General features: G+C 36.6%; 1 protein-coding gene across 1 annotated transcript in view; it reads left to right on the forward strand.

Annotated features, from left to right (window-relative positions):
* LOC105694384 (clustered mitochondria protein homolog) overlaps positions 1 to 19,086 on the forward strand; it is a gene marked incomplete at its 5' end in the record, with an annotated part of 53,366 nt that overhangs the window by 19,601 nt on the left and 14,679 nt on the right. The window contains 6 exon segments of the mRNA XM_023432674.1: positions 4,300 to 4,474; positions 7,594 to 7,796; positions 12,322 to 12,460; positions 14,228 to 14,433; positions 16,816 to 17,022; positions 17,095 to 17,193. Of these exon segments, the coding sequence (XP_023288442.1) occupies positions 4,300 to 4,474; positions 7,594 to 7,796; positions 12,322 to 12,460; positions 14,228 to 14,433; positions 16,816 to 17,022; positions 17,095 to 17,193 (1,029 nt within the window).

Here is a 19,086-nt window from a genome sequence, read left to right on the forward strand (position 1 = left end):
AACTACATTTCGGTAATGCGAGAAATGAAACGCGATTATGTATGAAATCGATTATCGAGGGACAAACCATGACACTGCATGTCCGATAGTCATACATGGTAAACAGAGCGATGACATGAGAAGTACATGGGACACGTTTACAATTGCACATATTTGTGATATTCAAAAAGTACATTCGATATAAGTACTGTTGCACATTTTTGAGACAGTCACACGTTGGGGTGATGCAGGGAATCGAAACAACTATGCGAGATTAAGGTGAAGTGAAACACCCTTCAAATCAGTCGATTTGAATACAACACTTTTTTTTAAGGGTATCGAACCAAACTGTCCAAAACTTTGATACATGACTCATGATCATCTAAGAATTGTCCTGACACATTCAAAATTTTGATTTTTGGACAAAATTTTTTAACTTAGCCCAGACCAGAACCAAAATGGCGTCAAGTTCTCATATTTCGATCAATATACAATTATCGAAGGCTCCGATATGAGAAACGAAAGGGTCAGGAGAATTTTACGACAATTTAGAACACTCTGGTAAACGAAAAACTCGCATTTGAACGGGATAAAGGCAAAAAAAGTGTTGTATGCGCTTCTTTGCTAAAACGATGGTAATACGAGGTCTCGGAGTGCAAATTTAATTGACCTGGAAATCACAGATGGTGCAGGGGGTCTCTCTTCAATCAATTAGGGCCCCAGAAAGCATGAATCCAGAGGATTGCTGGAGTTTTACTTCGATTTCTTTATAATTATTGTACGAAAACGACAGGTGGAGTATGCCATTTGGTACAATATCCAATACAATTCAACGCAGCTGTAAATATAAAAACGAACGTAGGCATTTAGAAAAATCTTCTTTATCGACGTCGATCAAGTTCCTCGACGTGTTTCATTTCACCTTAACGGTACAAACCGATAATAATATTTATTGAAGAAAACTTCAGAGCGTCAGGGATACGATGCGATAGCCTGAACAATTCGTACACGACTCTCCGTTTTGCGGGGTAAAAAGTCTGTGGAAACGAAGGTCTTTCCCAAGGAACCGTCGCGTTCTAAACAGTAACGTGCATGCCAGATGTGCGCATGGAAAATTGTCGGACGTGGAAAATCTTGGCTTTCGCTAATGCCTGGCATTCCTAGGCCTGCGACTTCAGTCGCTGCAACATGTGGGCGAAAGCGTCCGAGAAACATATTTTCTACAAATTTCGGGGAATGGTGGCGGAGAGGCCGCCACACACGTTTTCGTAACAATGAGTGATGAGCAAAATCGGTCTTGGTCTTGGTCTTGCAAAAGTGCCTTGACTTTTTGCAAGACCAATACCAAAAGTAAGACCGAATAAAACAATACCTACAAAGTTCGCAGAAATGCATGATGTAAGGGGGAATCGTACATCATTTTCTTTGGATGCGTTTTCACACCTACGAGAGCTGGAAGCGGGAAAACTTTGCACCCAAAAATGTCTGTACAGGATGCACTTTGAATAATTTAAACGGGTTAAATCACAGCCTTCCGAAAATATAACTTTCCCTGTAGAGCGAGATTGTTCAATTATTTATCAGAAAAAATATAAATAATGAGTAAACATCCGTATTTGCGGCCCACGAATCCGTCATGACGGCCCAACATGGGCAGTGTCGTTACTCATACAACGCTTATGGCACCGTAACACGGAACCATTAATGAAAATCAAAGAAGGGTCACTGACGCAGGGAAAGTTGTACCCTCGTCAACTTCACCCCATATTCCTGACAAGGAAACATTCTCAAGTGTCCGCCCCCGATCTTATTGATTTTCATATATGTTGAAGAACACAAAAATCTAAGAGACACGTGTTTTTTTATATCTGCAATGGTTCACATTTAAGGGGGGAAACAACCCCCCAAAGTTTGGCGAAAATTCGATTTTTATAACAATTTTCGTAGAAGCAATGGAGGGATTTCGACGAAACTTGGTATAAGCGTATTCTGTATAAGGACGGTGAAAACACAATATTGTCCAGCAATGCTGCACCCCCCCAAGGAGGTGAACTACCCTTCAAGCGACATTTTTTTGTAATATCTATTAAACAAGCATTCCTACTGAAGTCCCACTTACGCGATGTGATTACTCACAAAAAATGAAGAAATAAGTGTTTTTTGCTTTTTGCCAATAAACATTTAGACATCGGTTGTAAACAATGAATGTAGGTGGTGTACGGGTATATTTCGACTAGCTATATTGGATTATATTGTGACCAATGCATTGTACAGAAATCTTGTGAACGTGCTTATTCCTCAAAATGTTCTTGGTTTTCATAGCATGAAATTATTTATAAATAAATTAAAAAAAAAGTTTAAGAGACTAAAATAGTTTCGCAACAGATCCGATGACGCAGTCATCACCCGTTTCCAACTAGTAATACAATCTCCTTGGTGAAACGGTAAAATTTGATTTTTACTGTTTTTACGATAATAGAGTTGGCGATATTCGTAAATAATTGCATATTATGAAAACCAACGACATTTTGAGGAATTAGCACGCTCACAAGATTTATGTACAATGAATTGGTCATGATATAACCCAATAAAGTTACTCGGGATATACCCGTATACCACCTACATTCATTGCTTACAACCGATGTGTAAATGTTTATTGGCAAAAAGCAAAAAACACGGATTCTTCATTTTTTGTGAGCAATCACATCGCGTAAGTGGAACATAAGTAGGAGTGCTCGTTTATTAGATATTACATAAAAATGTCGCCTGAAGGGTAGTTCACCCCCTTGGGGGGGTGTAGCATTGCTGGACGATATTGTGTTTTCACCGTCCTTATACGGAATACGTTTATACCAAGTTTCGTCGAAATCCCTCCACTGCTTCTACGAAAATGATTATAAAAACTGAATGTTTGCCAAACTTTGGGGGGTTGTTTCACCCCTTAAATGTGGACCATTGCAAATATAAAAAAACACGTGTCTCTTAGCTTTTTGGGTTCTTCTACATATATGGAAATCAATAAGATCGGGGGCGGACACTTGGGAATGTTTCCTTGTGAGAGTCGCCGTTGAATAGCCGAAATCGACATTTTTGGGGGCGATCATGCGAAGCTGTCAACGAAGACATTTCCCTCGCATAAAACTTGAGCGAATTTTCGCCACCAGCGCTAATGTACGTCGTGACGCCATGCGCTGTAGAAAATGCGCAGTGGACGACGTGTAGAAACGGTCAGCTACGTAACCGTATTTACCAGGGACATTGTAGAATTTCCGATTAAATGCGACACGTACACGCATCATGAAAACGCGCAAAACTTATCAATGTCGAGTTCTTTTATCATGTAGATATGTTTTCTGATGAATTTCTTTTTAAGGTGAAGTGAAACACGTCGAGGAGCTTAATCAACGTCGATAAAGACGATTTTTCTAAATGCCTACGTTGCCGACGTTCGTTTTTATATTGACAGCTGTGTCGAATTATATTGTGTATTGTACCAAATGGCATATTCCACCTGTCGTTTTCGTACAATAATTATGAAGAAATCGAAGTAAAACTCCAGAAATCCTCTGGATTCATGCCTTCCGCGCCCTAATTGACTGCGGAGGGACCCCCTGCGCCATCTGTGATTTCCAAGTCAATTAAATTTTCACTCCGAGACCTCGTATTCCCATCGTTTTAGCAATGAAGCGCATACAACACTTTTTTTGCCTTTATCCCGTTCAAATGCGAGTTTATCGATTACCAGAGTGTTCTAAATTGTCGTAAAATTGTCCTGACCCTTTCGATACTCATATCAGAGTCTTCGATAATTGTATATTGATCAAAATATGAGAGCTCGACGCCATTTTGGTTCTGGTCTGGACTGAGTTAAAAATTTTTTTTGAATGATCCAAATTTTGAATATGTCAGGACAATTCTTAGCTGATCAGGAGTGATGTGTCAAAGTTTTGGACAGTTTGGCCTAATACCCTTAAAAAAAAGTGTTGTATTCGAATCGACTGATTCGAAGGATGTTTCACTTCACCTTAACGATGTGTTTATTTCTTTATGTGAAGTATGACATTTTTATTGAGGCTTGGCACTTTGTGACTATAACGCTCGACGTTCCTGGGATAAGACTGCTTGTCGTCAAAATCGCGGTCCCGTGATTTCCTAGGAACGGTAAAGCAACGGCGCTTACGTCACAAGCGTTGCCCCTGCTTCTCGTTACGTGGTAGCATGATTAACTTGGACTTTTTCGAGCAGTACTATTCTCCCCTAATCGTAATTTTAATAAAATAATTTAAATCCGCTCAAACCCAGTTTTGCCTTCGGTTTCAGTTGAACAAGGCTGGACAGCAGCTGAAGATCCTGCCGCACAAGGTGATAAATGACGCCAGCGAGGAGATCGAGCTGTGCAGCAGCGTTGAGTGCAAGGGAATCATCGGCAACGACTCGCGACATTATGTCCTGGATCTTTTGAGAACCTTCCCGCCTGATGTTAATTTCCTGAAACGTGAGTATAGAAGGTTTCAATGAATTGGGATCGGTCTGATTATTGAATAGGTTTGTTTAGGTTAGCTGTACTTTCTGCATTTGAGAATAATGAATGTAACCGAATGTACTGCACTTTTCATGAGAAATGCCGAAGTATAAATACACTTTCGGTGACCAAACGCCAGAAACTTCAAGAAAGTTTGAGATGTGGTTTTTTTTTAATTTCCATTGAACTAGATTCGATAGAAATTCAGAAATACAAATAATATTGTCAGGTGAGATTCATACGTTTACTTTATACTTTATGATATCAAGAAAGTCGGTAGAGTTTCGAGCCAAATACATTTTTGAGCGTTTATTTTGAAAGAGGCCTAAGTCTATTTATACTTGAATTGAGATATTTATTATTGATAATGTCCGAAGGCAGTGATGAAGGTAATTTTAATTAATTAGTATTTAACAAGTTAACCTCAGTTTTTGGACAATTGCTTTAGTTGAATAATCGGTACGTTTAATTAATGCAGTTAAAAAAAATTTACGCAATACACATACTTACCATTAAATATAAAACTTAAAATTTAATATTAAATTTTAGAAATTATTTCACCCATGAGGAAGAATAAAACGACAAGACCATTTAGTTCAGATAGTGAAGACGAATTAGTAACTAATGATTTCAAGGAAAATCGAAAAAGAAAAAGAATTATCGAACAATATTCGGCGTCAGGGGATGAAGATACAGATAACAATGGAGAAAAGATTGATGAAACATACATCCAAAAAGTGCGAAAAATTAAACGGAATTCAGGAAAAAGATATTATACTCAAACCGGAAACATTGTACCTTCAAAAGTTTTACAAAACAAAGATTGCCGTTGTCGAAAAGCTTGCATAAAAAATTACGAAGAAGAAGAAAGAAAGAATATTTTTGAGAAGTTTTGGTATTTGGGAGATTTTAATAAACAAAATATATTGCTTTACGAAGCTATCGAGCGCAAAACTGTGAAACGAAGACGTCAAAAAAACGGAAAAGGTTCGCCAAGAAATTGGGGTTTTAGGTATTTGTTAAATTCTAAAAACGGAAAAGTTCCCGACTGTAAAAAATTCTTTTTGGATACCTTTAAAGTAAGTGAAGTACGATAAAAACGTGTATTCAACTTTGCAAATGTAGGAAATGATTTACGTGGGCGTATGGTAGGATCATCAAGAAATATTTCTGAAGAAGAGAAAAAGCACGTTCAAAACCGTATTAAAAGTTTTCCTAAATTTGAATCCCATTATACCAGATCTCATAATCTTATTAGAAGATGTCTACATCCTGATCTAACTCTTAAGAAAATGTTTAATTTATACGAGCTTCATTGCAAGGAAAATAAAATAAAAGCTGTTAATGAGGGAACTTACAGAAAAATATTTAAAAAAGATTTTGATTTACATTTCCACCAACCGCGCAAAGATACATGTCAGAAATGCGACTTATTGAACATCAAAATTAAAGCATCGAATGATGATGAAGAAAAGAATAAACTTGCAGAAGAACATGATATCCATTTAAGGCTAGCAGAATCAGCTAGGAAATCATTAAAACAAGATCAGGAACTAGTATCACGTAATTTAGATTATTACTTCGCTTTTTCTTTCGACTTGCAAAAAGCATTACCTTATCCAAAGTTGCCTACTTCAGTAGCATATTATAAACGCAATATGAACATTCTAAATTTGAGTATTCACCATTTTCATAACGATAATGTTCACATGTACGTTTGGGATGAAATTATTGCATCAAGAGGTGCTCAAGAAATAGCTTCATGCATCCTAAAACATGTTAAAAATTTAAGAAGTGAAAGACACATTATAGCTTACAGTGACATGGGTGCAGGACAAAATAGAAACGATAAAGTAGCTTTAATGTGGCTAAAAATTGTCCAAACTGTTGAACATAATGTGGAAATCATAGATCATAAATTTTTAATATCAGGACATTCCTTTTTAGCAAATGATAGAGATTTTGGCGTGGGAGAAATGTCATTAAAAAAAAATAATGTACTGTTTGTCCCTTAAGATTATTATAATATTATCAAAAATTGCCGGAGAGGCAATAACGTTATTCTAAATGAAATGAAACAAGAGGATTTTGTATCAACGAAATTATTAGAAGACGCAATTTTTAAAAGGGTAAAGAATTCTAACGGAGAATCGATAAACTGGTTAAAAATATGTTAAATGCGTTTTGTCAGAAGTGAACCATAAAAAATGTTCTGTAAGACATCAATGAATGAGAATGAAAATTTTAAAGTCCTGGATTTATTACCACGTCGGCGTACACAAAGAAAGTTCGAAAATATTGTATTGACCCCACTTTATAAAAATATAAGACAAATTACAACAGCGAAATTGAAGGACATAATGGACCTACTACGATATATATCACCGGAACATCGTGACTTCTTCAAACCCCTTTCACATACACGAAATGTAGATGAGCAGTAAATTGTTTTGTAATTTATCTAGTTAAAAAATTTTCTGAATTGCATAAATATTGTTTTTGAAGTGTTGTAAAGATACATCAAATAAATTGAGTATTGTTTTTTTCAATTTGAAGTACTTAAAATTTATGTCGAATGGACTTGGGTTCTTTCAAATTTTGCAACGAATCTGGTTGTTAATTTTGAAAGTGGCTTAACTCCATTCTTGGGAAGAAAACGCATATTATTCACTTAATAATTGCCATTATTTGAATAAGAACTATAAATTTAACTCCTTTAGATACACTTAAGCAGTATAACTCATTGGTATCCTGTACGTATAGTTTTAATTGCATTGAAACGCAAACCCTTAAATATCTCAATTTAAGTATAAATGGACTTACAATTAGACCACTTTCAAAATATACGGCTCAAATACAAATGTCGGTAATATCCTGCGCCAACTTAGGTTACGATCTAAAATCCATGTTCTTCAAAATGGCGTTTTCGTCGAAAAGGGTATGGATGAGTTTTATTTGACAGACGTCGATTAAATTTCTCGGCGCCATTTATATCATATTAAAATCCCCGATTCGACTGACGTGACCTCTCCTTGTGAGTTAAACCAGCTGAAAAAGTCATAAGAGAAATCTCATTCGAAATGTTGTTTCAGTGGAAGGTGTCGAGCTGAGCAAGGAAGCGCGAGCCCTCGGCTTTCCCATTGAGCACAAGCATCGATTGGCCTGCCTTAGACAGGAGCTCATAGACTCCTTCGTCGAGGCCAGATACGTGCAATTCATCAAACACGCTGCCGTTCATCTGCAACAACTCACGTCCGCGAAAAGGTCACAAAAGGAGAAAGACACTTGCCTCAAGGTAGGCTGTTCGATAGATTTGGTGTTTACCCTTTGAGCGATATAATCGCTATCCAGGAAAGAAAGGAGTTCTTGTGACAAAAAGATTTTGGCCCTCACTCATATCTCACTTTTAGCGTTAGAAGATGTATCAGTTCAGCAGACTCTGAACTTTTGACATATGAAAAACGCACGCGCGGGGTAATCGGAGCGCATGCACGTCATGCAATCGTCACATTTTCCGACGTTATTATATCACATTTCGTAATAGCGGTCCTTTAACTAAAAGTGGATTTAAAAGAAGATACGAGTATCGTTTCTTCTAGCAGCGGTCTAATTATATTTTAGTAAAACACTTATAAGCGCCCATAAAAGTGAAGTATAAGTAAGGACCAAATAAGTGGAACGGATCGAATGATATTAATACAAATTTCAAACGATATTCAATTTACTTGAGCTTATAGCTTCATTAAGCGTCTTCCTCATATTTCACCTTTAGCATTAAAAGACGTATTTAGAGCATTGTTAACAACAACCTTACACACGCCTCGCTTTTAGACCAGTTTTATAGAAAATGCTTAAAAGAAGCAAGAAAAAATGTATTTTAGCAGCAATGTCTACTCATATATTTTTTTAAGCTTCTTTTCGAGCATTTTTAGGGTAACAATGAGCTTTGTTCCCTAAAAGTGGGTAGGGGGCTTTTATACCTTAAAGCTAAAGGCGTAGCTGTTAAAATCGGGCATCCATTTTTGAGAACTTTTAATTGTCAAAATCGTACATAAAAAGTGGAGTGCATAAACAATATTTTTCATAAAGCTAAACGTATGAAGTGAATACAGTGCATTAAATAAATACCTGGGACTTTTGAAACCGAATTTATGTCGCTCTTGGTTAGGGCTTCGGTTACGGCTTTATTCTGTCAAACTCGCTTTTCATTTCTGCGGCAAAGTTCAGTAAACTCTGAACCTATGGCATGCGGGAAACGCATTGGGGATCGATTTTGTAATTCGAATCGGGTTAAAATGCTAAAAGTCAGCACCTCCCGTAAGTTTGTAATATGTATACATTGATTCAAAGGACAAAGCAATTGATTCGTTAGCAAATTGAGAAATGTTTCAAAATAATATGTTATTACTTTGGTTTAATTTTATTTGCTTCTAAATGTTTGGTATCTTCGGAAAAAGGATTTTGTCACTCGCAGCAATTCACATTTTACTCTGATTCCACGGCTTATTCCGCACTGGTGACGGTAGCATATCCGCAGGGAAACCAGTCAATGCTCGCCAGTTATCTTTGGTAGGAGAGCTCATTTCTCGCACTTTCACCTCATCTGAGATTATTCACCCGATTTTGTATCCTCCGGTAAAAATGCGAAATCTCTTGACTGAAAATATGGGGAGAAAAGGTTTTAGGCGGAAGAGTAACATATATCTTCACTTGAAAACAGTTTGAATTTATCCAATTTATCCCTCGTACCGTACGAAGAAAAAATTGTGGTGAGTTGCAAGTTTTATATGCGACATAATGAAGCTCTGATAATGAATATTACAAAGCAACAACAAATATTTATTACTGCTAATGTACCGTGATAATAATAATATAAAAAAGTATTTGTGTTAATAATAAACATTACAGTTAACATTATTCATACGAAATTGATTCTAAAATATACCGAGGTATTCTCTCTATTCTCATTTTTCCATCCTTCTTTTTCCTATTTGTCATCAAGTATTATCGATATGGCTAAGTAGATCATATTAACCTCTGCTGACTTGAGTCTTTTACGTACGCATCTTTTATGTCGCGTTCTTGTCATTGTGTCTTTGTCACTCTCTCAGTATCTATCGTTCCTCTCTCTCACATCTTGTCATTTCAACACAAAATTTCTTGTCGAGTATTCTTACCTAAAATATCTCATACTTTCACCTTGGTGATAATTACAAACTCGCGAAAGGTGCTCACTTTCAGCATTCCCAACTAGATTTGTTATACAAATTGAAATTCTCCCGAAGATTCCAAATTCGAGTAAATAAGCTCAGGTGAGATGAAAGTTCGAAAAGTGATCATTTTTACCAAAGATACAAAATCGACCCCCTGATCTGCCTAACTACATAGCTGATACCGTAGAAAATGGCATAACGTTTGACGTTATATGTGCCCATAATTATGAAAGTGGTCCAAGTCATATATTTCCCGTTTCGAGATATTTAATGAATTGCATTTGAATGAATTAAAAAATATTTTTATATTATGCAAGTCTGTGAATTTCATACGAAAATGTTGTTTTGAAAGTGTGAATTGACTTGGACCATTTTCAAAATTAACTGAATGTCCTATAAATGACTTAAAGCAATAAAAAAGTACGAGTTTTATTAGAAACAATAATTTTAATGAAATTATTCATGAATAGTAATTAATTATTTTTAAAAAGTAATCCATTTTTATCATTTTAGGCTGTTATCATTATGAGTTTTTAAGATTCTTAAAATGTTCCTGAAAAATTGGAGGGATGTATGGTAGTAAACACATAATATCTTTATGTTTTTCTTCCGTTACTGGTCTAGTGGTGGGGTATAATGGAAGTAATTTAATATTTCCGTATATTTTTGGTCTTCCTCTTTTAGATGAAAGATCCAAAACGTGGAATTTAGAATCATCTAAAGAAGTATTACGTGGTCGTATATCTGCAAATCACATCATATCCGAATAATAATTAACATATTCACATAATAAGTACGTTGTCATTAACTTACTTGAATCGCTATCAGTTGACATAGTGGTACAATATATAAATTATTTTTCCGCCAATAATTAGTCCGGAACAGCCCAACTGAATTAATGCACTATCAAAATAGAACTACATAAATTCCATATATTGTTAGGTAGACCGGAAAGCATTGTCGTTTCTGTTATCGTTTGATTGTCATTTGTCGGCTTATCGTGTAGTTCAAAAACGCGTCAAAGAGGGCCACGTGCCATTTTAAGGTTATGTTTATCTAATTTCTTTAAATTTTTGACTTAGACCACTTCCATAATTAAGGGCTCATATATGGCATTACATTTGAAGCGACCACAGTGCCTCTAGTTATGGGCTCATCAACTAATATTGTAGTATTTGCGCATGCGTCAAAACAACGTGTTTTTTAACTGCGTTAGTATAAGAGGTGTCGAATTCATTTACTGACAGAAAATAATGGTCATTTCTATTAAAATTCTTACGAGAAATATAAACACACAAGAAACATTAAAATATTTGCGAAAAATATTAAAATACTTACGAGAAAAAAGATAACCGTTTTGTTTTATTCGAAGCTTTATTACAATATGCCCAACGCACCATTCTACACGTAAATTGTCTCTTCTATCCTTTTATATCTTAATCGTTTATTTTCGCGAATTGACGGTTCACAAGCTACTTATTTAGTATTGTTACCCATGTCTAGTGGCGCTGGTGTGACTCGAATTCGTCGAAGCTCTCTCCATATAGAACAAATAGATATCCTTTGATTATAAAAGTATGGACTGCTAGTTGCCAACTTTACACACGTTGCCAGGATATCAGCGCCATCGTGGACCAAGAACTAATGATTACGTATACCCCGGAGTTCTAATTTAAATTCTCAACGAAATAGATTCGCGTTTAATTAAGAGAAATGGACCACTACTGTTTGCTTAAAGGCTGTTAGAGCACAAAATATCAGAGAAAAATAAAAAAAGGTGCAAACATAGCATTTTAAGGTATTAAAATGAGTGATACCTTGTTGATAGACAACTAACATTCCCTCTCCGCGTAATGCGAAGCGTTGAAGTGAATTTCCAATAGCGGCCTTATAACTAAAAGTGGACTTAAAAGAAAGTATCAGTAGGGCGTCTTTTACCAACGGTCCGTTCGTATGTAACTAAAAGGCATTTAACAGCGCCTATGAAAATGAGGTAGTAGTGAGGGCCTAAGTTTTTATTATGCATTATTGGTAGATTTTTTGTGTGTAATCATCTTTGAATGTGAAGTTAAGTCTCTTCAGGAAATGAAAGACTTTGGAAGAATGAGTAATATTCTGATACGAAATATGGATTTACAGTAAATCTGACGTTTTCTCTCGAAACTGTGTTACTAACCGATGAACTCGTGCTTGCATTAACTTGGAACTATATTTATTCGCTATTAGTAATTTTGTATATCGAGCATTAAGTTGTTTGAGTTAAATACAACATTTAATGTACAAAATTATATAACTTCTAGTAACGTTTTCAATGCCTGAAGTAAACTTTGCGCTCGACATTTTTTCTCAAATTTAACTCCACTTAATACGAAATTTTCGTCGTTTCACTTGCAACGACGTTCATTCCCACAGAATAAATTTTGCCGGAGCCGAGAAATTTCTTTGGTAAGAAACGTTTAGATTGGCGCAAGTAATTAATTTTGTCTAGAAAGTAAATTTGTCGCTCAGCGCTGGCTTTCAGAGGAATTCTCTACACGATAAATTTTAATATTATGCCAGAATTGTAACGTGCAATGGAGGTAACTTGATGGTTATTCATCGTTTCAGGAAATCAAGAAGGAAGAGCAAAACGTTGCAATTGACAGCAACAAAGAGAACTCTGCTCAATCGGCCATCGAAGCGGACGAGGCTAAGAAAATCGTGGAAAGCATTACGGACTCGATAACGGGGGGAGAAAAACAAGAACGTGAGTGGGCAATCATCGCGCTTAGCGGATTTTTAATTGTTCTTTCATTGGATTTGCTGGAGAACCCAGTGATGCGACGAGTCGAATACGTTACCAATTCCAGTTACTCGAATTCCAAAGCATTGCCAACTCGAGTTTGGACTCGAGTCGATTACTGGTGCCGCATATATTCGACGTGGCGAGTAGACTATGGCGTGTTGGCGAGTAAAACGACTCAATCAGTAACGACTTGAGTCGAAGCTATATAACGAGTTGAGTACTTCATCGACTCGATGCCGCTTATATTCGGCCCGACTAGTAGAATCTATGGTGAGTTGTCGAGTAAAACAACTCGATTCAGTCGAAGCGATATAACGAGTTGAGTACTTCACGGAATCGAGTTACTCGAACATTGCCATCTCGAGCAGTGTTGTTAAGGTGAAGTGAAACACGTCGATGAACTTGATCGACCTCGATAAAGAAGATTTTTCTAAATACCTACGTTGCCGATGTTCGTTTTTATATCGACAGCTGTGTCGAATTATAGGGTATTGTACCAAATGACATTCCACCTGTCGTTTTCATACAATAATTACAAAGAAATCGAGGTAAAACTCCAGGAATCTTCTGGATTCATGCTTTCTAGGGCCCTAATTGACTACAGAGGGACCCCCTGCGCCATCTGTGATTTCCAGGTCAATTACATTTTCACTCCGAGACCTCGTATTCCCATCGTTTTAGCATAGAAGCGCATACAACATTTTTTTTGCCTTTATCGGGACAACGGGTTCAAATGCGAGTTTCTCGTTTAACAGAGTGTTCTAAATTGTCGTAAAATTGTCCTGACCCTTTCGTTTCTCATATCGGAGCTTTCGATAATTGTATATTGATCGAAATATGAGAACTTGACGCCATTTTGGTTCTGGTCTGGGCTAAGTTAAAAAATGTTGTCCAAAAATCTAAATTTTGAATGTGTCAGGACAATTCTTAGATGATCAGTGATGCGTCAAAGTTTCGGACAGTTTGGCCTACCTAATACCCTTAAAAAAAAAAAGTGTTGTATTCGAATCGACTGATTTGAAGGGGGTTTCACTTCACCTTAAAAGGTTCATCAGATGAAAAAAGTTCCAATTGCATGATCGAGATTCAGCGATTGGTTGATAAAATTCGGCGCAGTCGAGTCACCGCGAAGAGCCGTGCCGCCGAAACCGGGCGCGTCGGCGCTCAGGGTATATGTAGTCACTTATTACTAAAGCGCTGGTTTTGTCTGTATGTATGTATGTCACGAAACCAACCTCACACGATTACAAGGGATTCCGGCTCCTAGATCGAAAACCCCTGAAACATGGCCCCCCTAAATCGACTCCGAGGATCTTATAAAAACTATCAGATCAAAAAATTCCGATCGCATGATCGAGTTTCCGCGATCGGTTGATTAAACTGATTAGGGGGCGAATAATGAGTCCGAAATAGTGGTCAGTGACTGTGCCGACCCTCTAGTATCTTATATAAATATGTGGACTACAGTCTATATTCATGTTTCTATTGAAATTCATTTGTCGCATTGAATACATGGGAATGAAGGGGGCCACTATAGTGGAACTTTATTAAAAAAATGTCGGTCATGCGGAAACCACTATAGTTGCGTTCAGTAATTAAAGGGTTAATTTTGTACAAATAATTGCTTCGAAAATTTCTTACGCACGGCATTCCGTTAATCTTTTGCCTACGAGTCCTCGGTTAATTTCTTGCAAATATGTAGACTACAGTCTATATTCCTGTTTCTAGTGGAAGAAAGCACGAAGGAAATAGTCCGCAGAGCCGCGGCAGCCGTTGGTAGTCTGAGAGATGCAGAATTCGACGTCAGATTCAATCCTGATGTTTACTCACCAGGAGTCCGACATCCAGATCCCAATGGTCCCGCCTTGAAGAAGCAGAGACAACTAGTTCGAGACGCCGCCGATTTCCTGCTGACGGTACAGCTCCCGACTTTCGTAAGTATCAGCTACTTCCTGTTCGTCCGAAATCGTTTTCAGTTCTAAAATATTGGTCTTTACTCCCACCCCTTTTTATGGGGCATCCGAGTGGCCCTGTTTATAACATTTTTCGCCGTACTAGCTGTACCGAATTGTTTTAAGCTTTACCCCGTGTATATGGAGGCTATAAGGCTATAAGGCTCCTGACACCCATGAAATTTCATTTTTTATCAAAAATTAAAGAGATATCAACAAACAAATTTCTAAATAATTAAAATTTCATGGGTGTCAGGACCTTCCTTATAGCCTCCACATTCACGTTGTAAACTTTGAAATGATTCGATACACAAAGTTCAGAGAAAAGTTTTATAAATGAGATCTCTGTGCATCCACTTTCACACATCACGTTAAAGTGACGTGAGCCCCGTCGAGAAATTTAATCGACTTCTGTAAAACAGATTCAACTACTGAAACGATGATTTGTAATCGCGGTAAGGATTAAGAAAAAGGGGGACGATTTTCTACCCAAACTCCCCGGACGATCGCTCGTCTATTTCGCCCGTTCCTACGGAAACCATGTATGGATCCACCGAGCACACTATGTCAATGACATAACAGTGGTATAACATGATATATGACGAATGTTATTCAAAAGATACATTAATATGATATAACATCGAATTATTACTGTTCGGTAACATTGTTACAAACTTGTTAGCATTGCAGTTATATAATATTAACATAACATATAACATGTTACCGATATGTTATCTATACGTTACATTATTCGTTTTATAACAGTGTTATATAGCTGCGGAGGAAGTTGTAATATAAATCTTATATGAGCCGTATATTTTGAAAGTGGTCTAATTGTAAGTCCATTTATACTTAAATTGAGATATTTAAGGGTTTGCGTTTCAATGCAATTAAAAATATACGTACAGGACACCAATGAGTCATACCGCTTAAGTGTATTTAAACGAGTTAAATTTACAGTTCCTATTAAAATAATGGCAATTATTAAGTGAATAATATGCGATTTCTTACCAAGAATGGAGTTAAGCCACTTTCAAAATTAACAACCAGATTCGTTACAAAATGTAAAAGAGCCCAAGTCCATTCGACATAATTTAAAATGCTTCAAATTGAAAAAACAATACTCAATTTATTTTATGTATCTTTACAACACTTCAAAAACAATAATTATGCAATTCACAATATTTTTTTAACTAGATAAATTACAAAACAATTTACTGCTCATCTACATTTCGTGTATGTGAAAGGGATTTGAAGAAGTCACGATGTTCCGATGGTATATATCGTAGTAGGTCCATTATGTCCTTCAATTTCGCTGTTGTAATTTATCTTATATTTTTATAAAGTGGGGTCAATACAATATTTTCGAACTTTCTTTGTGTACGCCGACGTGGTAATAAATCCAGGACTTTAAAATTTTCATTCTCATTCATTGATGTCTTACAGAAAATTTTTTATGGTTCACTTCTGACAAAACGCATTTAACATATTTTTAACCAGTTTATCGATTCTCCTTTAGAATTCTTTACCCTTTTAAAAATTGCGTCTTCTAATAATTTCGTTGATCTATGATTTCCACATTATGTTCAACAGTTTGGACAATTTTTAGCCACATTAAAGCTACTTTAACGTTTCTATTTTGTCCTGCACACATGTCACTGTAAGCTATAATGTGTCTTTCACTTCTTAAATTTTTAACATGTTTTAGAATGCATGAAGCTATTTCTTGAGCACCTCTTGATGCAATAGTTTCATCCCAAACGTACATGAGAACATTATCGTTATGAAAATTGTGAATATCCAAATTTATAACGTACATATAGATTGGACTTAGGTCACTTTCAAAATGATGGTTTTAATCATTGAACTAACTCTGAAAACTTATGTGTCCAAAATTATCGTATTTACTCGGAATACAATTAACCTCGAATGCTTTATTGATAGATAACTTCAAGTTGTACATGTAACTACGGGCAACCGAAAATAATTGACAAATGGACTTAGACCACTTTCAAAATAAACGGGTCATATATTATATGTATGTTACGTTACATGTTACCAACATATAACGGTTATATTATTGTAACGTAACAGTATTTGGTGGGGAGTATGCCATTCCGTACAATTCATAGTGAAGTACGACACAGCTAAGTAAATATGAACGTCGGTAATATAGGTAGTCAGAAGAATCTTTTTACCGGTATGGATTAAATTTCTCGCCGGGTTTCAATGCATCTTAAGAACGCTTATACAAATGAGGTACGAATATGGATTAAATTTCTCGCCGGGTTTCAATGCACCTTAAGAACGCTTATACAAATGAGGTACGAATATGGGCCACAACTTTTAATGTTGGTGAGACAGATTCGTGAATGTTTGGATCATACCGCTGCCGCCATGGATGGAACCACCCTGGTAGAGGCACTTCATGGTCGAGGTATAAACGTGCGTTACCTCGGAAAACTGGAAGCTATGCTGGCCGCCGTTCCACAGCTGCAGTATCTCAACTCCATCGCTGTGTCAGAGTTAATTCTGCGATCGGCCAAACACGTCTTCACATCTTACATGCAGGTGAGCGATCGATGAACGTTGCAAATTACGAAGAAGATGTATCAAGCCTGTGAACCGCAAATCACTTTTCAGGGGACAGAGCTGATGAGTCTCTCAGCAGCTATCAGTCATTTTCTGAACTGTCTCCTATCCTCGGCCCAACTGATACATCCGCAGCAAAATGTGGAGGAGGTATGTCTTACAATCTCACAAAAAAACAAAATGTAAAGCTTTTCCCGCGGAGGTTCGGCAAAAGATTTAAAGTGATTTGAAAGAGTCAGCCTATATATATCTGAGAGGTCAAATCCTTCGTGAAAGTATTCTCCGATTTGGGTGTATCGATTCGTTTCACATTTTACCACGGGAATATGCAGATCCTAAGATAAGCCTTGAAACTCATGAAATTTCATTTTTTATAAAAAATTTATTTATTTATCATGGACTGGAGCCAACATGATGTCATTCGTGCACGTTTTTGATGTTTTACGTTTTTTCAAGGCTTAGAATTGAAATTGAAGATTCTCAAAACCCAGCTCGAACTATTTAAAATACTATAAAAAAGGAATATTACAGACTCATATGGGAATATATGAAAAATGCTTTCACAAACGATTGCAAGACAATGTCCCGTGGGCGACACATGTTTTTAGCGTATAAATTTAGTTGCATCAAAACGTTACAAATGGCGTGCCGAATTATATTGGGTAATGTACTAACAATAAGTGGCATACTCCATCTGTCGTTTTCGTGCAATAATTATAATGAAATCGAAGTAAAACTCCAGAAATCCCGTGGATTCATGGTTTCTGAGATTCTAATTAACTGCAGAGTGACCCTCTGCACCATCTGTGATTTCCGTCTCAACTAAATTTGCACTCCGAGACGTCATGTTACCATCGTTTAAGCGCAGACGACCATAAGACACTTTTTTTTTCCTTTACATCGTTGAAATGCGAGTTTATCAATTACTGGAGCGTACTAAATGATTGTACAATTGTCCTGACCCTTTCGTTTCTCATATTAGAGTCTTCAATAATTGTATATTGATTGAAATATGAGAGCTCGATAACATCTTGGTTCTGGTCTAGACTAAGTCAATAAGTTTTTCTTTTTTCGAAAATTCAAATTTTGAAAGTGTAGAATAATTCTTAGGTGCTCACGAGTCACGTGTCAAAGTTTCAGACTGTTCGGTACAATACCCTTAAAAAAAAGTGTCTCATTCGAATCTACTGATTTAAGAGGGGCTGAAGGGGTTTCACTTCACCTTGAGGTTAAGAAAAACTTTAAATATGACAAACGAAAGGGTCAGGAGATAAGACATACATTTAGTACTATACCCATTAGAATTTGACATAGTTGTCAATGTAAATATAAACGTCTGTAACGTAGGTATTTAGATGAACCTTTTTATCGACGTTGATCAATTTTCTCGACCTTAAGGTGAAGTGAAACACGTCGAGGAACTTGATCAACGTCGATAAAGAAGATTTTTCTAAATGCCTACGTTGCCGACGTTTGTTTTTATATTGACAGCTGCATCAAATTATATTGGGAATTGTACCAAATGACATACTAAAGAAATCGAAGTAAAACTCCAGAAATCCCCCGAATTCATGCTTTCTGGGGGCCTAATTGACTGCAGAGGGACCCCCCGCGCCATCTGTGATTTTCAGGTCAATTAAATTTTCACCTCGAGACCTCGTATTACTATCGTTTTGACATAGGAGCGCATACAACACTTTTTTTGCCTTTATCCCGTTCAAATGCGAGTTTATCGATTACCAGAGTGTTCTAAATTGTCGTAAAATTGTCCTGACCCTTTCGATTCTCATATCAGAGCCTTCGATAATTGTATATTGATCGAAATATGAGAACTCGACGCCATTTTGGTTCTGGTCTAGGCTGGGTTAAAAAATAAAAAAAAAATCCAAATGTTGAATGTGTCAGGACAACTCTTAGATGATCAGGACTGATGAGTCAAAAGTTCCGACAGTTTGGTCTAATACCCTTAAAACAAAGTGTTGTATTCGAATCGACTGATTTGAAGGGGGTTTCACTTCACTTTAAGATGATTTAAAACGCGCC

This window comes from Orussus abietinus, unplaced genomic scaffold, assembly GCF_000612105.2.
Source record: "Orussus abietinus isolate OABI.00-Male unplaced genomic scaffold, Oabi_2.0 scaffold379, whole genome shotgun sequence".
NCBI lineage: Eukaryota > Metazoa > Arthropoda > Insecta > Hymenoptera > Orussidae > Orussus > Orussus abietinus.